The sequence below is a fragment of the Semicossyphus pulcher genome, unplaced genomic scaffold (assembly GCF_022749685.1).
Source record: "Semicossyphus pulcher isolate SPU_LCO1_2020_fin unplaced genomic scaffold, fSemPul1.0.p SCAF_6, whole genome shotgun sequence".
Taxonomy (NCBI): Eukaryota; Metazoa; Chordata; class Actinopteri; order Labriformes; family Labridae; genus Semicossyphus; species Semicossyphus pulcher.
In genome coordinates this window covers 31,099,395-31,124,295 of record NW_027211737.1, presented here as the reverse complement: position 1 = coordinate 31,124,295, position 24,901 = coordinate 31,099,395, and the positions used below count along the sequence as shown (strand labels likewise).

The 24,901-nt window shown below is 42.2% G+C and overlaps 2 protein-coding genes across 4 annotated transcripts in view; both read left to right on the top strand.

Annotated features, from left to right (window-relative positions):
• adam9a (ADAM metallopeptidase domain 9a) overlaps positions 1-19,339 on the top strand; it is a 38,791-nt gene extending 19,452 nt beyond the window's left edge. The window contains exons 4-24 of one of the 2 annotated variants that reach the window (XM_069682807.1): positions 107-185; positions 2,354-2,430; positions 3,421-3,625; positions 3,722-3,787; positions 4,546-4,617; positions 5,102-5,271; positions 5,351-5,432; positions 6,200-6,333; positions 7,085-7,256; positions 7,494-7,586; positions 8,052-8,156; positions 8,296-8,386; positions 8,698-8,803; positions 9,042-9,225; positions 9,740-9,820; positions 9,923-10,028; positions 10,569-10,716; positions 11,768-11,870; positions 13,271-13,300; positions 13,695-13,753; positions 14,670-19,339. In XM_069682807.1, the coding sequence (XP_069538908.1) occupies positions 107-185; positions 2,354-2,430; positions 3,421-3,625; positions 3,722-3,787; positions 4,546-4,617; positions 5,102-5,271; positions 5,351-5,432; positions 6,200-6,333; positions 7,085-7,256; positions 7,494-7,586; positions 8,052-8,156; positions 8,296-8,386; positions 8,698-8,803; positions 9,042-9,225; positions 9,740-9,820; positions 9,923-10,028; positions 10,569-10,716; positions 11,768-11,870; positions 13,271-13,300; positions 13,695-13,753; positions 14,670-14,739 (2,233 nt within the window). In that variant the 3' untranslated portion in view covers positions 14,740-19,339. The remainder of the gene's footprint in view (positions 1-106; positions 186-2,353; positions 2,431-3,420; positions 3,626-3,721; positions 3,788-4,545; positions 4,618-5,101; positions 5,272-5,350; positions 5,433-6,199; positions 6,334-7,084; positions 7,257-7,493; positions 7,587-8,051; positions 8,157-8,295; positions 8,387-8,697; positions 8,804-9,041; positions 9,226-9,739; positions 9,821-9,922; positions 10,029-10,568; positions 10,717-11,767; positions 11,871-13,270; positions 13,301-13,694; positions 13,754-14,669) is intronic. The other variant, XM_069682808.1, reaches the window with a different exon arrangement.
• Positions 19,340-19,849: 510 nt separating this feature from the next.
• Positions 19,850-24,901, top strand: part of ogdha (oxoglutarate dehydrogenase a) — a 36,023-nt gene continuing 30,971 nt past the window's right edge. For both annotated transcript variants that reach the window (XM_069682343.1, XM_069682344.1), the window contains exons 1-2: positions 19,850-19,907; positions 21,731-22,140. In XM_069682343.1, coding sequence (XP_069538444.1) covers positions 21,901-22,140 — 240 coding nt within the window. In that variant the 5' untranslated portion in view covers positions 19,850-19,907; positions 21,731-21,900. The remainder of the gene's footprint in view (positions 19,908-21,730; positions 22,141-24,901) is intronic.

The window sequence follows — 24,901 nt, the reverse complement described above, 5'->3', positions numbered from 1 at the left end:
ACAATATAACTCATCATAACAATATAAATAAACATTTGTACCACAATATAAATATTACAACAGAAAGTAGAAACACATTAAAAACTACTGCTGTCGTTGTTTTCAGCCTGCTGCTTCCAGCAGACTTCACCGTGTTCACCTACAGTCTGAACGGATCACTGATCACATCCAGACCACCTGTGCAGGTAACACACACACACACACACACACACACACACAGAAACACACAACGATCTGAGGCCTGCTCATTCTCCAGGGAGCCAATCTCTGAGCAGATCTGATTAACCAGGAAGTGACAGAACCCTTTCATGTGACCAGACGGATAATAAACAGGAAGCTGGGATCAGTAGAGAAGGATGAGTCAACATGAAACAGACTGAAGCGGAAATGACAGAGACACCAGAAGAAGAAGAAAAACTAGTAACAATTTCCATCACAAACCTCTAAATCCGCTTTCACTGGAGGCGACATGCGACAGCTCCAGAGACCAAGAAACCCGAACAGAAGCACCATGTGACCTCAGCGTAAACAGAATAAAGAACGATATTAAAACCACACAGAGCCCCTCTTCTCATAATGCTGCGCCTGTTCTAGTTCATGTTGTGTTTTAGCAGCACAAATTCGCACACAAAATGTTTTCTTATTTCAATTTCCGAGACAAACTGAAATGCAGTGTTCACGCTGATGGAAAGTTCAATGACTGTAGTGTTAGTGTTAGTTACGTCTCCTCTCGACGTTCCTCCTCTACTCTGCTACTCGGGAACAGAACGCTGCAGGAGCCCCATTTGTCAACAGAGCTGTCAATCATGAGGCCACACCCCCTTTTTATAGCACCAAATAACTAATTAAAAGTGTCAGAAAAATGAACACTTGGACATAAATCAGCATGAGAACTTTAACAGCTTGTACCATCGGACCAAAAAATTTGATGCGCAAGGAAAATGTTCTCTGATTGGTCAGAGCGCACAGTCCTCAATAACACTCAACATGATCGCGCACTGTTTTAACATTGTTCTACAGATCGATCAGCTCCACTCTCCTTTTGTTTTTCACTGAACAGTTCGAGTACCTCTGTGTTATTGTGCGTTTGGTCAGCCCATATTTCTATTTCCTCGTCACTGCCCTACGTCTGTCCTCTGCTCATCTTGCTGCCTGGCTGCGTGTCTGTCTCTACCAGTGGCAACACCTGTTAATTAATATTTTAATAAAATATTTGGTCCTACTTTAAGTCCGTTTACACTCTCATCAGAATCAAACCGGACCGTGGTTCGCTTGGAAACAGATCGAGACCCGTCTTTTCTAGCAGACCATGTTCCGGTTGTTTGGTCCGCACCAGAGTTTGATTCCGGCGTTCAAACGAACCGCACCGAGGGGACAAACGCTCCAGGGTTCGGTTCCGTCGGACTAAACGAGGCTGGTGTGAACCCGCCCTTATAGTTTGACTCATGTCCCATCTGTTGACATGGAGGAGGCGGGCTTTATGAGCTATACTGCAGCCAGTCAGCAGGGGGCGATAGAGAGGGTTGAGGGAGCTTAATGTCCTCCATGTTTTCATACAGTTTAAAAGAGGATGTGTAATGCAATAGAAATATTAGTTTCTCTCCAACATCAAAGCTAAAGTGGTTCTATTCTATTTAAGTGCCATTTGAAGAGGTTTTTTAATGATGTTTAAATCATTATCAGGATGTTATTGCCATAACATAAGCCCGGATCAACATTCACTTTTCATATCATGTCAGAAAAAAGTCCAAAACACAAATATTAAAATTGGTCTGCTGACTGAGTGAAGCACGCTGGTTCTCCTCTTTGTTTTACGAAAGCAAAATGTCTAAAAGGGTTCTTATTAAGTGCTCAGAGTTGTGAGTTTTTTGTTTATTGAAAGAAGAGATGCATGATGGGAGTTCTCTCTGACTGAGTGCATTGATATTTCCTGTCAGTTGACCCACTCTTTACCCCCCCCCCCCCCCCCCCTCTCCCTCTCTCTCTCTCTCTCTCTCTCCCTCTCTCTCTCCCTCACTGCCTCTCCCTGTCTGCAGTGTTTGATGAAACATTAATGATTGACGGCAGCTGGACTCTGACTTTAAACTCTCTCATTAAAATACAAATAACTTTATTGGCTTCATTACATTTAAAACAATTGTTTTTACAGCTTAGCCTCTTCCCCTCTTTCACCGTCCTTCCTCGGGTTGTGTCTCTAACAGTTATTATGTTTATACTGATGAATATAAAAGAACACAGTGGTGTCTGCTGCTGTGTGTCATGTCTGCCCCCTGCTGGTGTCTGTGGGACACTGCAGTCTGTACAAACAACATCACTGAACTGTAATGTCTCTCTCTGTGCTGCTGTGTTGTAGAACCACTGTCACTATCAGGGCTTCGTTCAGGACATGGAGGGTTCTTCTGTCGCTATGAGCGTCTGCAACGGCCTCAGGTACACACACACACACACACACACACACACACACACACACACACACACACATACACACACACTTGTCTCCAACACTTAGCTGCAGTCATGGAGGAAGTTCTTCTACTAGTCCTGCATTAAAAAACATTAAATAACATATCTGTAGAAGTTCAAAAGCATCATGGAATGGAATCCAGAGCATCAGTGAGGTCCATCACCTTTGTTGGGCGGAGAGTCGTCACCTCCCACGATGACTGATGGCAGAAAGGGCTTACATCTCCATTTCCAAGCTTCACCTCTGCACCAGCACGGCGACCATGAAAACACCTCTCCATCTCAGCTGGAAGATTTGCTCCGTTTCAATGGAAGAAGCTCTTCTCTTGAACAAACTCCCCACAGAAATAGTTGACAAAATATGATAAAAATACAACAAAAACAAAGTAAAGATTCAGAGAAATTCAGAGCTACCAGACTTTGCTGCTACCAGTTGAAGCGACTGATGATTTAATGACTGTAATAAACAGTCTGATCTATCTTAGAAATACACACTTTACACACACTGTACACACACCGTACACTCTCCCCTCTCTCTCAAGGACAAAGTTAGTTTCCTATTTATATTCTACTCACAGATGGCTCCGTGTGAGAGTGTGTATGTGTGTGTGTGTGTGTGTGTGTGTGTGTGTATGTGTGTGTGTGACCCTGCTGAGTGATTTCTTAGTAATTACTTTGGTAACACACCGGGGCTTAATTAATAATTTGACTTTATGCATAATTTATAAATAATAAACACTGCAGCAAAAAAACAGAAGCTTTCTGACAGAGGAAGAGAGGAAATTTTCGGTGAAGTAACCCTTTAATCCATAAAGTTGTGACCTTTGGTTGACCCCTCTGAGTCTTAAACCTGCAGGTCAAACCATGTGACCTGTGATCATCGGTGTAGACAAACGTGATGTCTCACTCTGACTGAAAAACAAAAACAATACAAACTTTTGTCTCTCTTTTCTTCAGAGGAGTGTTGCATCTCGCTGACAACAGTTACGGTATCGAGCCATTAGACTCCGCCCCCGAGCAGCACCTGGTGTACCGCCTACAGGATGTGACGTCACAGCCCCGGGGGTGTGGAACGCCGCACGATGATGAGCATGACCACGACAATTCCACAGAGCATGCTCAGTACAAACCAGAGGAAATCCACCACAGACAGCACAGCAGGGTGCGTTCTCACACACACACACACACACACACACACTTTAATATAGTCAATGAATTGGTTCTTATAATCATGGAGTTACTTGATGTTGTTTTGCAGATGAAGCGAGCTGTTCTCCATAAGACTCACTATGTGGAGCTGCTGCTGGTGGTCGACAATGACAGGGTAACACACACACACACACACACACACACACACACACACACACACATATACACACACACGTATACACTTCAGGTGGGCTCAGTCTGCAGCAGAACAGCTTCTTGTGTCGGTCTGAAGCAGATATTCACGCTTATGGAAAGTTCAGTGACTGTAGTGTTAGTGTTAGTTACGTCTCCTCTCGCCGTTCCTCCTCTACTCTGCTACTCAGGAACAGAACGCTGCAGGAGCCCCATTTGTCCACTGAGCTGTCAATCATGAGGTCACACCCCCTTTTTATAGCCTCAAATAACTAATTAAAAGTAAACTTGTGAGAAAAATTTACACTTGGACATAAATCAGCATGATAAGAACTAACTATAATGACAGAAACCATATTTGGGAAAAATGTATTTGACATGTATTTTGATTTTATAGTTTGACTCATGTCCCATCTGTTAACATGGAGGAGGCGGGCTTTATGAGCTATACTGCAGCCAGTCAGCAGGGGGCGATAGAGAGGGTTTGGCTTCACTTGTAGGGAGCTGTCATGTCGTCCATCTTTTTATACAGTCTGTGTGCTAACTAACAGCTTTTCGTTAGCTAGGTAGATTTTTTGCTTTTAAAGGAGCTAGGCTAGCAGTTTCCTCCTACCTCCAGTCTTTTTGCTAAGCTAGGCTAAACGTGCTTTTGTACAAAACATCCAGAGATAAAAGTGAAACATCTGACTCACAACGCGTTTGAATTTTCCTTTAAATACAATGTTTTCTGTCTTTATTCAGTATAATTATATGAACAGGAATGAGACAGCAGTGAGGGACGAGATGGTTCATCTGGCAAACTTCATCGACAGCGTAAGTAAAAATAACACACTGTGATAATATTAATGTTCTCTCTTAAAGGTGAAAGTCCTGCATTAAAATACTGAAGTAAAATTATATAAACATAATCAGGAAAATTTAGTAAAAAGATGTTTTATTTGTAGATTATTATTAATTATGCAATGAAATTTTATTCAATGTGATTATACTTTTATATTGTTTGAGGAGGTTTTCAGCTAATAATTATTTTCTTTCTCGACACATTTGCTGATTATTTTCTCCATTAATCGAGTAATTACTTAGTTTCAAAAATAAATAATGAGAAAATGTGTAAGAATTGGGTCCAACCAACTGCTGAAATATCTAATTTATTACAAATTCTTTAAGATTATTCAGATAATTCAAAGAAAAATCAGAAAATCTTCACACAGAAGGGTTAAAACGTGTGTGTGTGTGTATGTATGTGTGTGTGTGTGTGTGTGTGTGTGTGTGTGTGTGTGTGTGTGTGTGTGTTCAGATCTACATTCAGCTGAACGTTCGGGTGGTCCTGGTCGGGCTTGAGATCTGGACTCAGCAGAACCTCATCAGCACCGACGGAGGAGCCGGAGAGGTGCTGAGTCGCTTCACCCAGTGGAGAGAGAAAGCGCTGGTGTCCCGCCGCCGCCACGATTCAGCACAACTCATCCTGTCAGTATATCAACACACTGAAACACACACTGAAACATTAATAATAATGATATTAATGATGATGATGATGTCGCTGCAGGAAGAAGAGTTTCGGGGGGACAGCAGGGATGGCCTTCGTCTCCACTGTCTGCTCCAGGAGCCACGGGGGCGGCATCAACGCGGTACGCGCCACACTGCCCTGCTCTGATTGGCTGACTCACCTGTCTGTCTCTTTACAAGCAGCTTTTTAGTGTTAAAAAGATTTTTCTTGTGTTTAGCAACAGCCATAGAAGTTTTATAATATATAAATGCTAAGCTTTTGATTTTCCTAGATTCCTATTCCCAGACAAAGTTCAAACAGAACTTTCAAAAAGAAGGACGAACAGTTCAGTCACTCCATCTTTATTGTTTTTTTCCCCTTTGCACCATAAGATATATAACATGTTATGTTAAAGGTTACTTTGGGGCACACCATGGTCAGAAGTAACTCAAAAGCCAAGTGAGAGGCCATTTTTGCCAGTGTTTTTACTGTAAACATCTGTTTCATCACTCTCTGCAAAGCCACCAGACTCCATTGACAAAACAGTCATTTTACCTTGCAGAACACGGGAGTTGCTGATCCACCGATCCATTTGTTTTTTTATATTATTGTGTGACTTTGGGTTTTTAAATGGTTAGTTTGAATACATAACACAATATCTGTGTAACTTACATTAATACAAACTAACCAATCAGGGCAGCGATAGGCCAGCAACTTCTTTGTTCTGCAAAGTAAAATTACTGGATTTGTCAATGGAGTCTGGTGCATTTGAAAAAAGGGCTTTAACAGCTGTTTCTGGTTAAAAATCTAATAAAATCTCCGTACAGATCCTTGTTGGGAGTGAGAGGCAGCGAAAGAGTCTCATTTGAATAACCTTTATTAACACTCACCTCCGTCTGTTTCTCTCAGTTCACCAACAACAACGTTCCCTCGTTCGCCTCCATCGTGGCTCATGAACTCGGCCACAACCTCGGGATGAACCACGACGACGGACGCTCCTGCACATGCCCCGTCCCCGCCTGTATCATGAACTCTGGAGCCACGTACGAAGCACACACACTTAAATATACACACATACCAACCCCAATATAACAGATATAACAACTTCCCCTTTTACTCCTCTTCTCCATTTCTTTCTTCTTATCTCCTTCTTCTCCTCTTTTCCCCTCTCCTCTCTTCCACTCTCTTCTTCTCTTTCCTCCTCCTATGTCTCTCCACCTGCTTTGCTCTCTCCTTTTCCTCCTACTTTCGCTCCCTTCTCCTCTACTTCTGGTCTATTCATCTCTCTTTCCTTCTATCTCCTCCTCCTCCTCCTCTCCTCCCTTTTCCCATTTCCTCTCCTCCTCCTACGTCTCTCCTCCTTCTCTTATTTCTCCTCCTTCCTCTTCTCTCTCTCTCCATCTCTTTTTACTCCACTTCCTCCTCTCTCTTTTCTTCTCTCTGGTCCTTTCCTCCTCCTCCTCCTCCTCTCTCTCTTTCTCCTCGTCCTCCTCCCATGTCTCTCCTCCTTCTCACCTTTCTCCTCCTCTCTCTCAATTTCTCCTCCTCCGATATATATCCTCCTCCCGCGTCTCCTTCTCCCCTTTTTGCTTCTCTCCTCCTCTTCCCCTTCTCTACTCCTTGTCTAGTCAGTAAAAATGTAAAAAAAGAATTTATGGGCAGAAGAGTTTCATTAAATTAGTTTGTTTTGAAAACAACTGCAACATAAGACCGTTCTCATATATATATTTATCACATCATATATCTGCTCAATACATAAAATCACTAGATTATAAACTCCTCTCTTTTCTGCAGAGGATCCCGAAACTTCAGCAGCTGCAGTGCGGACGACTTTGAGAAGATGATCCTGTTGACGGGGGGAACGTGTCTCCTGAACGTCCCTCGGCCTGACGAGGCCTACAGCGCCCCCTACTGTGGGAACAGACTGGTGGACATGGGGGAGGAGTGCGACTGCGGATCGCAGAAGGTCTGTCGCAGGAAATCTGCATTAGTCAGATCAAAATTTGGCTTCTGATTCACGTTTGTGAGCGGCCAAATCAGCAGCCAAACTACATTAACAACTTCCTGTTGCTCTGCTGCTGACTTCCTGGAAGAAAGCCACCTGAAAAAAATGATTTTAGAAATCACAACCAAAAAGAAAAACTACAAAGTGTATGTGGCTCAGAAACCCATAAGCACCTGTATATTTGTGTCTGTGTTACAGGAGTGTGAGGAGGACCCCTGCTGTGAGTATCAGACCTGTAAGCTGAAGTCTGGAGCTCAGTGTGCCTACGGAGAGTGCTGCTCCAAGTGTCAGGTAACCATCCAGCTGACCTTTGACATGTCTGACATCATTACAGAAATGATCCCTACAGAGATTGGTATTTTTGTTATTGGGGAAGATGATTTTTTCTTGAGAAACAGCTGTTGCATCGCTCTCTTCAAAGCCACCAAACTCACTTGTCAAAAACAGTAATTTTACCTGGCAGAGCAGGGGAGTTGCTGGTTTACCTCTGCCTCGATTTGTTAATTTGTTTTTGTTGCTGTGGGACTTTGGTGTTTTGAATGATCAGTTCAGATAAAACACAATATTTGTTTAACACAAAAAAAACAACTGGTCACGGCAGCGATAGACCAGCAACTCCTCGGCTCTGTAAGGTAAAATTGCTGTTTTTGTCAATGGAGACTGGTGGCTTCAAAGAGAGCGATGGTTTAAATGTGAACAGCTTCTAAAAATTAACACAATTTGTGTGTGTGTGTGTGTGTGTGTGTGTGTTTTCAGTACCTGCCTGGTGGAACGGTGTGTCGGTCCAGTACAGATGAGTGTGACCTAGCAGAGTACTGTAACGGCTCCTCGTCTCTCTGTCAGAGCGACGTCTTCATCCAGGTGTTCTTTCAGTATTAGCATTTATTCAGTCTCAGTTTACAGATTTACATGTGGCTCAGTGTCAGTGACTTCCTGTCCGTCAAAATAAAGTGACAGTCTGACATTTCTTGTTTTTGTAACTCTTGTCTGTGTGTTTCAGAACGGGCAGCCCTGCAAGAACAAGCAGGCCTACTGTTACAACGGGAAGTGTCAGCACTACGACGGACAGTGTCAGGCCATATTTGGAACCAGTACGTCCTCACGCCTGTTTAAACTTTAAACTCACTGTCTAACTGAATAATTCACTGTACATTTGCTGTGGAAAACACGTTACTTCCTTCATTATTACAATATCTTGTCTTTTTGATACTCTTGGTGATTTATTCTTTGATACAATAGCTCCAGATCTAAATCATTATTCCTGCAGTTTTACATCGATTATTTTTAAGACACCTGGTTTCAACATCATCTGTGCCACGAAAACTTCATTTAGTATCACTTCATATTCATCCTCTCCTCTCCTCCTCCTCCTGCCCCTCCCCCTCCTCCTCTTCCTCCTCAGAGGCGAAGGCGGCTCCTGAAATCTGTTTCAAAGACGTCAACAGTAAAGGAGATCGCTTTGGCAACTGTGGTTACCACAACTACGGCTACAAGAAGTGTGAGAGCAGGTAACACACACACACACACACACACACACACACACACACACACACACACGGGGGTGTCCACAGGCCTGTTGTTAGTCTGTTTTGTCAGTAGTCTTACACTATAGTGAAGTGTTCTCCCTCAGCCTGTTTTATCAGGACACTTTGGATGACGTTTTTCACCCTAAAGGTCAAAGGTCAAATTCTCTTTGACATCATAATCATTGACCTGATGAAATGAGCTTTCTGTCCATGTCCATAGAAACGCTCAGTGCGGGAAGCTGCAGTGCTCCAACGTTCAGGCGGTGACCGTGTTCGGCATCGAACCGTCGATCATCAGCACGCCGATCGCCGGAGCCAAATGTTACGGAGTCGACTTCATGCTGGGATCAGACGTCCCCGACCCGGGCATGGTGAACGAAGGGACCAAGTGTGGAGACAACAAGGTGAGGAGGAGGAGGAGAGGGAGGAGAGGAGACAAGGTGAAGGGGTAAGGAGAGGAAAGGGAGGAGACGAAACAAGGGGAGGACGAGAGGGAGGGGAGGAGAGGAGACAAGGGGAGGAGGAGAGGGAGGGGAGGGAGGGGAGGAGACAAGGTGAAGGGGGGAGGAGAGGGAAGGGAGGAGACGAAACAAGGGTAGGAGGAGAGGGAGGAGAGGGGACAAGGTGAAGGGGGGAGGAGAGGGAAGGAAGGATTCGAAACAAGGGGAGGAGGAGAGGGAAGGGAGGAGACGAAACAAGGGGAGGAGGAGAGGAGACAAGGTGAAGGGGGGAGGAGAGGGAAGGGAGGAGACGAAACAAGGGGAGAAGGAGAGGGAGGGGAGGAGAGGAGACAAGGTGAAGGGGGGAGGAGAGGGAAGGGAGGAGACGAATCAATGGGAGGAGGGGAGAAAGAGAAGGAAAGAAATGACATAAAGAAGAAAAGATGTTGATGTTTGTTTCTTCTTCTGTGGTTTTCAGATCTGTATGAACTTTGAGTGTCGCAGCGCCGACATCCTGAACTACGACTGTGACGTGGAGAACAAATGTCACGGACACGGGGTGAGACACGTTTACCTGTCTGTCTCTCTACCTGTCTACCTGTCTGAAATGTTTATGAGGTCATCACACACTAACCTGTCCATCTGTCTGTCTGTGTGTCAGGTGTGTAACAGTAACAAGAACTGTCACTGTGATGACGGCTGGGCTGCACCTTTCTGCGAGGTCAAAGGTTATGGAGGAAGTGTGGACAGCGGACCCACCTGGAACGGTACCTTCACCTTTAGTCTTGGAATTTTAACACTAACCTGTTAATAACTTATTAAAACTTATAACAACATGTTGGTTAAAGCTATTTTTTCATTGCTCTATTTTTAACTTATTAATGCTACCTTAAAAAGCTACCTAATTAATGCTGTCTTAAAAAAAGCTATCTTATTAAAGCTAACTTATACATGATAACTTACTTAAGCTAACTAAATTATGCTAACTAATTACAGCTCACTTATTCATAACTTATTCATGCTAATGTTTTACTGCTAAATTATAAGGGCTGGCTTATTAATGCTAAATTAATAATGCTAACTTATGAAAGCTTACCTGTCAATGATAACGTATTAATAATAAGTTATTTGAGCTAACTTATTAGTTCCAATTGTTGATGCTAACTCATTGATGCTCACTTTCTAACTTCCTGTTCTGATTTCGCTCCGCTGATGTTTCACACTAAAAGCACCACATTTACATTTGAGATACTTTCTTTTTATGGTGATCCATTAGTTGTAATGAGAACTCCATCTGTCCTCCTCAGATAAAGACACGTCTCTCAGGGACGGCCTGCTGGTCTTCTTCTTCGTGGTTCTCCCTCTGCTCGCTTTGGGTGTGTTTGTTTTCCTGCGCAGGAACGAGCTGCTGCGACGACTCGGGCTGAGCCGCAGGAAGAGGTCGCAGGCATACCAGTGAGTCTGAATCTTTACATCTATAACGACACACAGACAAACGTTCGCAGGTTTCATTAGGAAAGCTTTTTATGATCAAAATATCATCAATGTTGATTCAACGAATCTTCTCTGCAGAGCCCGGCAGGGAAAGTTAGTGTAGTTTATTCATCTGTTATAAATTACAATTAATTTAAAATTCATTTTCCAACTGCTGACACAGAGCTGGTGACTGCTGACATCACTTCCTGTCATCATTCCTCCATTTCCTGTAGTCTCAGCAGAATACAGTCAGTCGACAAGTCAGCTAGTTTTTCTATTTATAATCAGTTCAGACTGACAGACAGAAGCTCTGACTACTGTCCTCTGTGCTGCTTTCAATGACAGTGGGAAGTAAGCACACTTTGACCAAAGCTGTAAACGGGGCTTTTTGCTGCATTTATGGACACTCACTGCTCTTAAGTGGTCCTCAACAGTCCTGAACGGTGCTGCATTCAAGGACATTGACAACAGCCCTTTAACTGTCCTCTGTGCTGCGTTCAATGACACCCTTTAAAACTGTCCTCTGCGCACTAGGACAACCTCTCTAAAATGGTCCTAAAATTAACCTCTGTGTTGAGTTCAAGGACATTCTGACAACGGCTCGAACACGGTCCTCTGTGCTGCATTCAAGGACACTCTGACTACTGTAAAACTTAACACAATGCTGCATTTATGGACAGAAAAACTGTCCTAATATTGTCCTTATGGCTGCATTTAAGGACACTCTGACAACAGCTGTAAAACTGTTCTCTGTGCTACATTCAATTACACTCTAACAGTTGCTCTTAAACTAAAGCAGCTCTGACAACTGTGCTCGGTGCTGCGTTTAAGGGCACTCTAACAATTACTAAAATAGTGTCTCTTTTGCTGCATTTAAGTACACTCAGACTGTAGTTCTGAACCTGTCTTCTGTGCTGCATTCAAGAACACTCTGATAGCGGCTCTAGAACTGAAGCCGCTCTGTCAACTGTACTCAGTGCTGCATTCAAGGACTCCATTCACTGAGATGTTTGTCACTTCCTGTGTTCAGGGCTGACGGAGCAGCTTCAGCCAATCCCAGCAGAGGACCGCCTCCCAGAGGACAGCCTCCATCTGTTGCCCGGGGCAACACCAACAACATCGTCAGAGACGGGGTGAGTTTACCGCCAATGGTGTGACAAGATAGTAGCTAAATGATGAAAGACTGTGTGTGTGTGTGTGTGTGTGTGTGTGTGTGTGTGAGTGTGTGTGTGTTATAGACTAAACTACTGAAACTAAAACAATAACTCATCTTCTCTGTGCTTTAGTGATCAGCTATTCTATTTCTTATCATTCTTAATTAAATTTGCCTCCAAATACAATTAATTAATCACCACTCCTGGCATTAAATTAAGTTCCCTCAGCTGTTAATTGATCAGTGTGTACAAGTGAACCAGTAGTCACCATGTAGACAGTAAACACCATGACATAACAAAAATATTGACATTAATAAACCTGCCTGTGACTCTGCTGGTCAGGAGGCTGATGGTGATGGTGACACTGTGCTCCCGGTAAGCCTCAGGTTTAGATCAGCGTGTCAGTTCTTAAAACATGGTTCTGAAACATGGTCCGTGCAGGAACTTAAACGTCAGTGACAAAGCCGAGGACAGCGGGCACTCTTTAGCTGTGTTCAGAAGTGGAAATTTGACCGCCTTGGTGAAAACACACCACAAATAAGCTCTTTCAGATACTATTGAAAAACCAAACAACGTCAGGTCTGGGTTCAGGACGTCACCTTGAGGCAGACACAGCTCAGTTAATCTCCCCAACTTCTCCTAAACTGTGTCTAGGTGAAATTTCCTCCTGCTTCCAGCTACTTGTGGCTGACCAGTTTGATGAGCTGTTAGCTAGGATCAGTACCAGGATTCCTCTGATGGACACCAAGTACAGCCCTTCTGTTTCAGCTGCAGACGTCTGTCCTCGCGTCTCCTGTCTAGCAAGTCACACGTTTGGTGAAATCTGACCTACGACATCAGTTTGATAAAAAAAGGATTATATTTATTGTACTTGCAATAAATGTGTCGTAAGGAATGAATGAAGGAATGAATTGGTCGTCCTTGGTTGTTTTGATCGGAAGTGAACCCATTAACAGGGGCTCAGCTTTGTCGTAATGTTTCATGCTATTGCGCCCCCAAGCTGCAACACCCTGGCTGCAGCTCACAGTTTCACTGCACTGAGATTTGAAACTGAGCATGTGTAGCTCAAGGGTCTGCATGCAGGGACTTGTATGGACCATGTTTCTGACCTAAGTCCACTGCATTGCCTACTCCTAGTATACCCTCATTCAGTACACAACTCTCTGTTATTTTGTCTTTAGACTAATAATACGTTTATCTTGTGTCAGTGTTTTTGTTAAATATATTTAGTCCTCTTAGTTTACAGGCTGGTCATTCATAGATAGAATAGTCTTATTCGTAAACTGATTGGTCAATCTATCCGCTAACGTTGTGTGTTACTGACAGAACTAATTAAAATGAATGAGTACTCACACCCTCTGCTCTCTCTCCATGTGAAGAACCACACTCAGCTCCTGCCACCACAGGAGGTAAAATACTGCCTTCACTACTCACACTGTAATACTACTGCTAATACTGCTTTTATCTGTTATCCCATCACTGTAATACTACTGCTAATACTGCTGCTGCTTTTAGAGAATATTCATGACTTAAGTGTTCTGTATATTTTTCTGAAGGTTTTAAGAAAATCTCTTACTCATTGGAAATATTTTAAAGTAAAAGTAGTCATGCCAGTGTAGAAAGAAATACTCTGTCCAGCATTTGTAATTCAATATTATAAAGAGGTTATTGTATATCTCACCACCATTTCATTATAATGAAAATATACAGGGTTTAAGCTGAATTGTTAAACTTTAATTAATTAAATTAAAAAGGAAAAAGAAATGTTGATCTCTTTGTGTGTTTGTATTTTCGTGTTTTCAGGTGGTGGAGACGAGCAGGACAGCTCCATCCTACTCTCTGAGACCTCCTCCTCCTCCTCTGTAAGAACAAAACAACTGTTTATCTTACTGTGAAAACAAGACCCTCATTTTAGCCTTCTCTGAAGATTGCAACTTCTTCCTTATGAGACATGTGATGTGATGATCCCTGAGCTATCTCAAGAGAGTGGACCTTGAGTCAGTGTTGTTGTAAAGTTTGATAAAGTTGCCTCCAAGCTCTCTGGGCCGACAGATCCAAGCTTGGATCTCCCAGACAATCGCTAAGCTAACTGGAACAGGAAGTGAACTCTTAGCAAACTTAACCTTGAAATTCAAGCTAAGCTACCAACACATCTAAGCTAGAAGTTTGATTTAAGCAAACTGCCCCTGGAAATCTAAGTTAACTGTACATTGGCAGTTAACTCTAAGCTAACTGGTCCTTGAACTCTAAGCTAACTAGACCTAGAAGCTAAGCAACCTAGAAACAAACTCTTAGCTAACCAGACCCAGAAGTTTAAGCTAAGTCTATGTAATTTTACCTAGAAGGCAACTCCAAGCTAACTGGACCCAGAAGTTTAAGCTAACTCTAAATTTTATTTAAAGGCAAATCAAAGCTAACTAGACCTAGAATTTAACTCTTAACAAATCTAAGCTAACTCTTAGCTAACTTGAACTAGAAGCTAACTCTAAGAGTAAGAGTAGCTAAGCTCCTCAAAGATCCGAAATGCTGAGGCTAACAGAAATCTAAGCTAACCGAATCTGTTAACCGTACCTAGATGTTAACTCAAAGCTAACTGGAGCTAAGGTTGAAAATAGCGCTAAGCTAACATGACCTTCAAGCTACCTTAAAGCAAACTGGGCTATAAGCTAACTCCAAAGCAGGGGGAAACTGTTAGCCGTGCTTCATCGTGAAGAGACGAGACATTTGGGTTCTAGCAGCAGTTAAAGTTGTTGAGTAACGTTTTTCTTTTTCACTCAGAAAACCGAAACCTTCTGCTGCATCCCAGCCTCTGGTGCCTCAAAGACCCGCCCCTGCTCCACCTGTTTAACCAATGAGGGGGCCCTGGCCACCACACCTTGATGACACCCCTCCTCCTCCTCTTCTTCTCCTCTTCCTCCTCAACCTCAGTACCAACCCACTCAGTGCTGGTTACATAGCCACAGCCAGGAATTGATTTCTGGAGCCAAGATGGCAGCCGGCCCGGGAGTTAGCTGCAGCCGGTCTGAGAACCGAACCACACCTGGACTGGTAATTTACCAGAACAAACAGGAACACAGCAGGACTGAAGTGAAGCAGCAATTGTTCTCTACAGTCTATCCTTTTTTCAGTCTTTGTTTCAAGTTCAGTCAGGGGACAAATCTCTGCTCCTTCAGGTGACAGTGTCTGCTCTGTCATCAAACCAGCCATTCATATTTCTAGAAGAAGTTACATGTGACACCATCAAGCCAAAAACCTGATAAACCTGATATTACCCTAACCAAAAAATAATTCATCAGCATAAACATTTTGTATTTCTGCTGTAAAAAGCTGTTTTATTTTACTCCCCCAACCTTTGTCATAAAATAATTTAATGTTAGCTGTCTATCTTCCTGGCTTGCTAGCTAACATTTGCTAGCTAACGGGTTAGGGTTACATGGTCATCGCTAATGCTGGTTAAGTGCAGTGTTTGAAATTACATACTACTGCTAGCATTGCAAAATATCCTCTATATATTTAGCTAGCCTGTTTGCTAACTTATATTTGATAGCTTAGCTATGCAAGCTTACAAGTTAATGAGTTAATGTTAGCTGTAGAGTCACAACACAGATTCATATGTATTTATCATCTTCAATGTTTCGAAGTGGTTTTAATTTACTTCCTGGTGGTTGTTATAACCAGCTAAAGTTAGTTAACTTAATTTTTGCTAGCATACCCAGTTACTCAAACATTTATTCATTAACAGCATTTTTTACTAGTACTTAAAAAAGCTGTTTCCCCCTGACCTCTCAGGGCCTGTGTCCACAAACAGCTTTTTTTTGCGTTGGCAGCTCCAGTTTTTACACAAAACCAACGTAGTTCAGCGTTTTCAGCATTCAGCGTCCTCAGTGCAAAAACGCCCTCAGCGTCAGCTGTTTTCTGTCGCTGCGCTCACAGCGCTCTTAGTTGAAAATAGTTCTACTTTTGGAAAACCGCCATGCTTGTCAATGTCACTTCTCTCTCCCCGACCAATCAAAATCAAGAAGGGGCGGGACTTAAGGTATCAACTTTATCAATAACAATAGTGGAGAAGAAGCTAATCCTTTCGTTTTTCGAGGGTGCAATTTTCAGGTGTTGCTGCTGCTGATGCCAGGACACGACACGTTTTTATGTTTTGTTTGTCAAATCTCCATGAGTAAAAACAAATATTAAGCAAAACAGACTTAATGGTCATTACCAAGGGAAGCGGAAGTGCCGCTAGACAACTTTCGTAAACTAGCAACAGTAAGCACCGGTGAGAAGTGCTCTGAAATTGAAGTCGTGGGCGCTGCCAGTGCCAAAAAACGCCTTTAGTGGACACAGGCCCTAATATTCATGATCTCATGTAATAAATGAGCTTGCTTGTTAACAGAAATTTTCAGCTTTGTCAACTGGGAAGTAAGCTAGCTAAACTGTTTAAAATTTCACCCTACATGCTAACAGTAATACTGTCTTATTTATCTTACATTATTACAGTGTCTGAATTCTCAGTGTGAAAATATAACCACTATATAGCTCCTTCAAAGCCTTGAAAGTGGAACAAGAAAAAGTAGTTTCCACGGCATGTTTGCTCGTGTCTGCTAACGGTCGCCTAATGCAGTTTGATTTTCATTATATAGGCGATAAAATTACTGTGTTACAACTCTTCTCTGGCGTTATTGAGATGAAATGAGGATGATTTGTAAGTGTTTGAAATCTCAATGACAGAACTTACCCAAGCTCAAAAGCCTGATATAAACTTAGCCATGATGCTAACCTAGTGCTGTAATGATATACAAAAAACTGCAGGGGTTTAGCTAACGACAAATACATGCACTGAGAGGTTCTTCACTCTGATTGGCTGGTTTGAAGACACAGAGGTCACTGGAGGCGGAGCTTGCACACCTGTTTCTTACTGTCTTTCTGTCTCTGAATGAAGCACTGGTGCCGTCTGATTGCACTCTCTTCTGCTCAGCACTGTCATAGGAATGTAACGGCACCTGCTGCTGTGTGCGGGTGTGCTTGATATCTCCACCCCCCCGTTCGCCCGGCGCTGTGTCTCCAGAATTGTAAAATCACAGTATGCAACAACGTGTGAGTGCAGAAGTACTCTGAGTTTCTGTCCTCTGGACATGATCTATGGTACTTTGATGTTTGTGACTCTGCTGGCTGACGTCTCCGCAGGGAATGTACTGTACGCGCTCACCTCTGTTTTTTTATCACGGAACTCTCCCCTGAAAGACTTCAACACTGTTTAACCTGATATCTGTGCATTTCCTGTGGCTTAACACAGTCACACTGCTTCTTTAGAGGTTGCTAAGGAGCCTCCTGGGAAATGTAGGCAGTCACTAAAAGAAGGTTTACCGTGTTGCGTTTCATTGCCGGCCCTTTAGCCTCCAGGGTATGTGGACTTTCTCTGATTGCAACATTAATGTAAGCTACAATATTTAAATTATGTTTAATCTACTGCACAGCACAGATTGAAGATCAATGACAGTGTTGAAGTGTCTAAAGGTGGGAATGATCACTGGAACACCTGCTCTAACGACCTGAAAGCGTCCAGACTTCCTGCTGTCTTTAACACCAACGTCACCTGAATGTGAGAACTGAAGAAGCTTTATCAGACTGATTCTGAACATTTAAAAACATTCAGGACCTTCTAGCTTCACTCTCCGCTTGGCGACCAGCATCAAGGTCACTCGACACCATGAGTGATCCAGGGATTTTTACACCACCAGTAAACCAAATGTTTCTGTTTCGATCTGCCTGGCTTCATCTGCTAACGGACTGTTAGCATTGTTAGCCAGTTAGCCGCACTCTGCAGTAAATGAACCTGGATGCACCGTGTGTGAGAGGAGAGCATCATGTTTTATTTTATCTCCTTTAGTATATTTTAAATTGAGTGTTTTTGCACAGATACGGCTGTGATTACAAGGACTTGACTGAGGATCAATAAGTTACTCATAGGGCTAATTTTGTGCCATTTGATCATTTCATGCCAAAAAAAATAATCAGTGTTTCCACTAGATCGTTATTCTTGAGAAAACTGTGGAGAACAGAGTGTTCAGTCTGAGGTTATTTAGAGACTGAGAACAGCTGGAGCTGAAGCTCACAAGAGCATCAAATTACCGTCAGTCAACTGCTTCTGCTGACGGCTGACTTTTAAGGCTGAATAATCTGGTTAAATTCATCATTTTTCTTAAAATCAACAAATCTGATGCGCAGATCGAACCAGCACTGATTAATTGTATGTAGTTAAGCCGAAAGCCACGGACAGGAAGTCAGACAGTATTGAGAGACAGACTATAACATTGTTGGTTTGGGTTTGCACATGAGATGTTTTTAAAATTACGTTAAATAACACCAGACTGAGTGGACTGCAGATTTGGATCCGAGTGTCTCATTTGTTTCCAAATAATAGTTTGAATGTGGGTGATAATTTGTTTGATAACAGAATCAACACCTGAAATTCTCTGAGTTCAGTCTCTCAGGCAGCTTGCTCGCTCTACAGGTGTTTTGGGATATGCCGCGTTGACGTATTATTAAGACCTGGATACGACGCCACCGCCGCCACTCAGATTCAGACATTCAGATTTTGCCCAGTGGCCACTTGTGGTACTGCAACAGCAAATTTTCTTTTCCTGACAGACCACTATTATCGAAAGTCATCTGTTAATCTCCTGACAGCACACATTGAACTGCAAAAGGTCAATTATGACTCTTTCTTGATCAATGGAGGCTTTATATTTGTAAAACTTTCCTCAAGGCAACAAAAGTGCTTTAAAAATGTGTGACATCATCACACTTTGAGGTCTAAACACAAAAAATATTCAGTGAGCCACAAACCCTGGAGGTAAACCTGCAGGCTACCTGTCATGTTCCAGGTCATTGGATTGAAAAGGTGCCATCTTTGGATCTTGTATCCAGGTCTAAATAATATGTCTATAGAATGTAAGCAGCCTGAGAGGTAAAACTCAGGGCAGGAAAGTTTCAGCGTGAGTAAACCCCTTTTGATTGCTGTTATATTTATGCTAAACCTGTGTGTACTCTGTGCGTACCAGTGAAGGTATGAATGGTAGAGAGGGGTCACCATGGTAACACAGAGAATCTCATCACCTTTTTCTATTTTAATAAATGATTTTATATAGGAATTTGTTTTTCTTTTTTTTTGCAAATGTAAACATGTTATCTGTGGTAACGCAAAAACTTTCAACTGAATTTAATTATTAAATATTGCTGTGTCACGTGAAAACCTTGTAAGGCTGATTTTTATGTTAAAAGCTGTTGATGAAAACATTTCTAACCCACTGTCAGAGGGAGATATGGTCCTTTTTAGTGAACCATGTTAAGATTTTTACACCCAAAAACATATAAGAGTTTATAAAATATAATTTTTTGTTATACATCAAACTACCAAATGTTTTATACATGAACAGCTGCCAAATCATCTCAAAATCTAAACACAAGAAATAAAGTCATAAAACCTAAGCCCCATTGTTTTACTAAAACATCAAAATGCATTAGATCATTAAATAATTTACTTTTAGGTAAAAATTTTAATTCCAGGATCCAACCCTTTTACTTAAAATAAAGTGTATTAACAGGGTGGGATTGTTACTTTTAGTATATGTTAATACAGTGTATAAGAAATGTGTTATACTATTTCTATCAACAAAGCATAAACATAAAAGTAATTACTTCACAAATATTATTTTAAACTTAAACTGTAAAATATCTATGATATCTAACCCTATAATGTTATTACTATATTAAAAAAAGGGTTTCAATTCAATCAATTATAAATGGTTTTATTGTATTCGTTTATTTAATTTTAGAGAAATAAAAATGAATCATTCGACCCCCCCCCCCCCCCCTTTTACGTCATGACGTCGCTGCTGCGTCACTTCCACACAGGCCTCCCTTCCATGCTCCGCGCCCCGAGCTGTCATCATTTTACCGGGAGAGGCGAAGGGCATCCTGGATACCGGCCGAGAGGGGAGCCGCTGAAACTCGTTTCTCGAGGTCAGTAACCAGAAACTAAGACTTTCATAACGTCTAAGTGTCTGCAGGAAGCCTACTTGATTTACTGTTTCTCACAGGCATGTATATAGACTTCGGTTAAAAGAAAACTATATTCCGTCTTGAGGAATTTGAGAAAGACAAAACCTGTTAGCATGTTAGCCGCGTGCTAGCTAACGCACAGTCAGGGAAACCAACGTTACCGTGAGGGCTAGGTCATCTGTCAAAGTACTCGCTCAAACTGTCGCAGTAAGTGAAAATTGTGCATCACTCAGTGGAAGAAAAATACTGATATTAACCTTGAAGTAGGTTTTCTATTACCAGTACAAGTAAACTCAATAAGCACTTCTTTAGCCCTAGCCAAACGCGGTAATGGCAATTAATACAGACTCAATGCAGAAGCATTTCGGTGAAGCTAACCGGCTAATTACATAACGTTTACACTGTTTAGCTCTTTAGCCAACCATGTATGCAGCTGGTGTAGGGTATTAACCAGCATTCTTTTGCGCAATGAGCTGTCATGTACACTTTAAAACACCCAGAGGATATGATTATACTATGTTTTGAAAAAGCAGGTAGTAATTTTCGGGAACTCATGACTCGTGAAAGGACAAAGTGACGGACAGTTAGCGTAACCAATGATAAAGCTCTGGAGTCTTATTTCCGGGTGGGATTTCTCTCTGACAGCCAATCAGGAGGCTGTGTAGGCAGGTGGCGGGCGTGTCCAGGCCGGGGTGAGGGAAGGAGTATGGAGGCAAGCAGGGAGTGGGGACCCAGCAAGGTCAAAACATAGACGCAGAAGCTCCAGCTGAGGCAGCACATGAAGACAGAGCAGACCCCAGTTACATTTTTTTCTTGTGTTTAAAGTCTTCTGGAGGTTTTTCGAAAAGTTTACAACCCTGACTGCTTTTCTCACGTCAGTATGTTGTGGGATTCAGATCCTGAGTAACATTTGGCAAGTTCTCAGACTGCAGGCAAACACAAGCACCCTTACTGTGACCTCAGGTGTGTAAAAATATCAAAGGTCAGGAGTAGGTTGCTTGTCCCACTTTTCTCCATGTGGGCTCTGGTGCTTTCGGTCACTTATCCAGGACAATTGGGTATTGTTTCAACAAGGTGTTGTTGATAAAATATTGATCATTTTACTGAGTAAGATGCATTTCAATGAGTAATAATATTGAATATTCATACAAATATCTATAGAAAGGAAAAACATAGAACCAATAGGACACCACAAATATCAATACTGTTGTTGCCCCTTGAACTCTGGAGGAAAGCAGGCTTAGTCGGGTCCCCATCTCGCTACTTGCTTGTAGTTATTTTGAAAGGGGACTAATAAGCAGACATTACCAGCCTGATTTTATGATCATTACAAGAGGGATGGAACATTTTCATGCTCAGCGATTACATACAAAGTGAATGCTAAATCATTTGCGCAACCAGAATACTTTAAAGGTCAGTGAACATTTGGCGTGACGTTGGGATCTTCCTGACCTCCTTGTGTTACATCACAAATGTTTGATCCAAACTTGGTTTAAAACAAGAGTTTTATAAGTAGTTTGCTTGTCTCGTCTTGCTCACAGACCTGACAGAGCATGAGTTTTTACTTTTTTACAAATCTGCAGCATGATGTAGTTATTACAACATCATTACGACCCTCCTGTTTCTGTACATTTATGAAGCGAAGTTGAGATAACTAACACTTAAACACTTTGAATTGGAAGAATCAAAAGTTAAAGTAAGCTTGTTTGTGGTTCCTGGTGTTTGAATGTAAACGCTCACTCTGTCTACCTCTCTGTAACACTCCCTCCCTTCCTCCCTCTCAGTGGACAAACGGACCAGTGGACAGTGGATGCTTGATTCCTCCCTCTCTGTTCTGGGACTGACCCTGCTGGAGTGAGTTTTCTTTTTTCGTCTTTGTTCTGAGGTTGAGGACGTCCGGCCCGTCGGCCTGACCACCACCACCGTGTGTGTGTGAAACTTTTAAGGACTGCTGATGCATCGTTTAAGGACTTGTGCGGCGCGATTGCGTCCGCTTACCGCCTCACAGGCGGCTCAGACTGTCGGCCAGCAGAGGCCAATCACAGTCGCCTCCACAGGTGGCACAAGGACGTTTCAGCCAATCCGGTGCTACACAGCACCGGTGGCCTCAGAGCCGTTCCTGAATGGGACGAGCTCCAACTATGTGGAGGAGATGTACTACGCCTGGCTGGAGGACCCTAAGAGTGTTCACAAGGTAAGAAGCGGTGGAGCCCCCTGCTGGTCTGGAGGGCAGTGTAACTCTGGACTACAACATTTTGATTTACAGCTCGATTGAACCATCGACCGTATATAAGAAGTGGATGTAGCCTCTGGGTCTGAAAAGTGAAGCCAATGCAGAAATGCCTTAAACCTGCATTCTTCCTAACAGCCAAAAGCGGGCAAAAAGAAGTCTGATTGTATAGAAGTCTATGAGAAAATGAGCCGACTCCTCACTTGAGTTATTACCTCCGTGAACACTTTCCTATTGAGCTTATGTTTCAAATCTCTAGCTTCAAGTCTTTTTCAAGACAGCATGATGTTCATTTTTTAAATTATGGTCCCATGTAGAGTAAAAAAGAAGATAAATCAGGGTATGCTCAAGGCTGTGTCAACCTGTGATTGACATGCTGCTACCAGAACAACCTGAAAAACGTTGTGTTCTGGGGAAAAACAAGCTGGCAATTACAAAAATGCTCAACTAGAGGCTTCAAGTCAGCATCAGTCGTCAGGATGACTGTGTCCAGTTATATGCAGTAAATGAAATGAACATACGGGCACCTTAAAAATAATAATAAAACATTAAGTATCATAATCAAAAGTTAGCTGATGGTACTTAAAAGCAGTTAGTCATAAATACCCAGTCAGACAAGCTTTCAAGGATTTATCTGCATTAGATTATTCTGGATCCCGGGGCTCAAGATTTTCCACAGCCTTGGAAAAATTGTCATTCCTTTTCAGGTAATAAATAAACAAGCCGAAAAAATGAATTAACTAATATATTGGGGATCAGTACGAAAGACAAATACAGTATGTAATACCTAGGGATGCACCATATTGGATTTTTTGCCGATATCCGATATGCCGATATTTTACAACTCATTTAGCCGATTACTGATACCGATATTTTTTTCCCGCACACCTAATTGCAGAGATCATCAACTCTCTTCTGTATTGGAATTAGCGTACAGTGTAATGGTGATACTCTTATCACATTTGTTACAACGGTCGGGGTGACGGGTCTTGAGATGGTTAATCAAGTTTGTAGTGTTGAAAGACTTTGCCTTGGCTCCTCCTCGCATCACCGCAGCTGAGCAGTCATTGCAAACAGCAGTTTTCTATCTATTTCGGACACTTTGAAAAACTTCCACACCACGGACATTTTGGCTTCTAACTCTCTCATGCTGCAGGTAGACACACGTGACGTCATCACGCTGCGCCGCGCAGGTCTTCTTCGCGGCGGGGACATTGCGTCGAGGTCGGGCATTTAATCAAGTATGCAGCAGCCCATTATTTTATCGGTTAATTATATCGGTGGATATCGGCCAACACTCCGATATCCGATTCATTTTTAAGCCAATATCGGCCGATACCGATAACGTGCCGATAATACCGTGCATCCCTAGTAATACCAACACACTGGCAAGCTAAAGCTGTTTATTTATAGATATTGGATTATTGTGCTGCAAAGTTGTAAACAAGAGTACTTTATTATCACAGCTGTAACTTCTGGAGAGGCATCCTGATGGCTGTGAGGTTTATGCAAATTACTGGGAGCATTAATGCTGACTTGATATGTGTGAAGCACAGCAGAAGCAGAGCTGTAGGCCTTTTTATGTTTGTTTTGAAGCATTTAATCTAATGAAATCCTCTAAAGCTTCAGTTGTAAGACACTAAAGCAGATCTGAAACAAGGATTTTCTGTTTTTAAAAATGGATGATGCAAAATGAATTATTTCATATCAAAGAATTGTGGAGACATTTCCGACAGATTTTAATGGTGCAATAAACATCTAAATCCCAGCATTAGACGCACTGTTGAATGTGCACCTACGTCCTACAAAGACTGGTGGCAGCAGCTCATGTTTGCCTAAATGCAAATAGTTCCTGAAGGTATTTTTTTTACCTGCTCTTGATATTTGATGAGGTACCGTCACAGCTGGTGTTGCAGTGATCTGTCTGCAGGGACACTAACAACACAGTTAAGTGAGTGGTAAAGGACAGTCAGGCTAATAATAGCTGCCTGAAGCTCTGTCACATGACGGAGCAGTTTTAGCATCAACAGTGAAGGCTGCTCTGCAGCACACAAGGGTCAACTCTTAACCTTTAAAGCAGGTGAATACTGGGGCAGTTAGGTATGTGAGTGACTAGTTAATGGTAAGGAATTAGTATAAGTAAGGAACTTTGTATTTGTGCTCAGTGTTTACAAAGTCTTAAAGTTACAAGAAGATGTCCCAAAGTGTAAGGAAGCAACATATTTTTCTTGGGTTTGTCCTTTTACAAAGTGATCAACCAAACCTCCATTTTTCTCAACATAAATGAGACAATTATAATTAATGTCCAATAATGTATCAGAAGAGAATATCTGCCAGAAAACATGCAAGATGAGTGAATTAAAAAGGGTTTTACAAAATTACACTCCCAGTGTGGTGAAGATAAACAACAACCATTGAGTTTTAAATAAAGAGCTAATCAGGACTTTTAGATGTAAATAATCACTTTATTGGTTGCTTATTTAGAATTTCTAATCCACAACACCTTGGTGTTTTCTGCCACAGATGTTTGATATTTCTGATCAGCTGCAGCTTTAACTGCAGGGTGAACATGTTGATTAAAACACACAGTAAATCCAGTGTTCGTGTGTCATGTTACATGTCACAGTTGTTATGTAAAGTTCGGACAGTGTGACCTTGCTGTTGTCAGATTAGCAAACTAGCTCGAAGCTGCACACACATCCTCACAGACACATCCTTTACATCA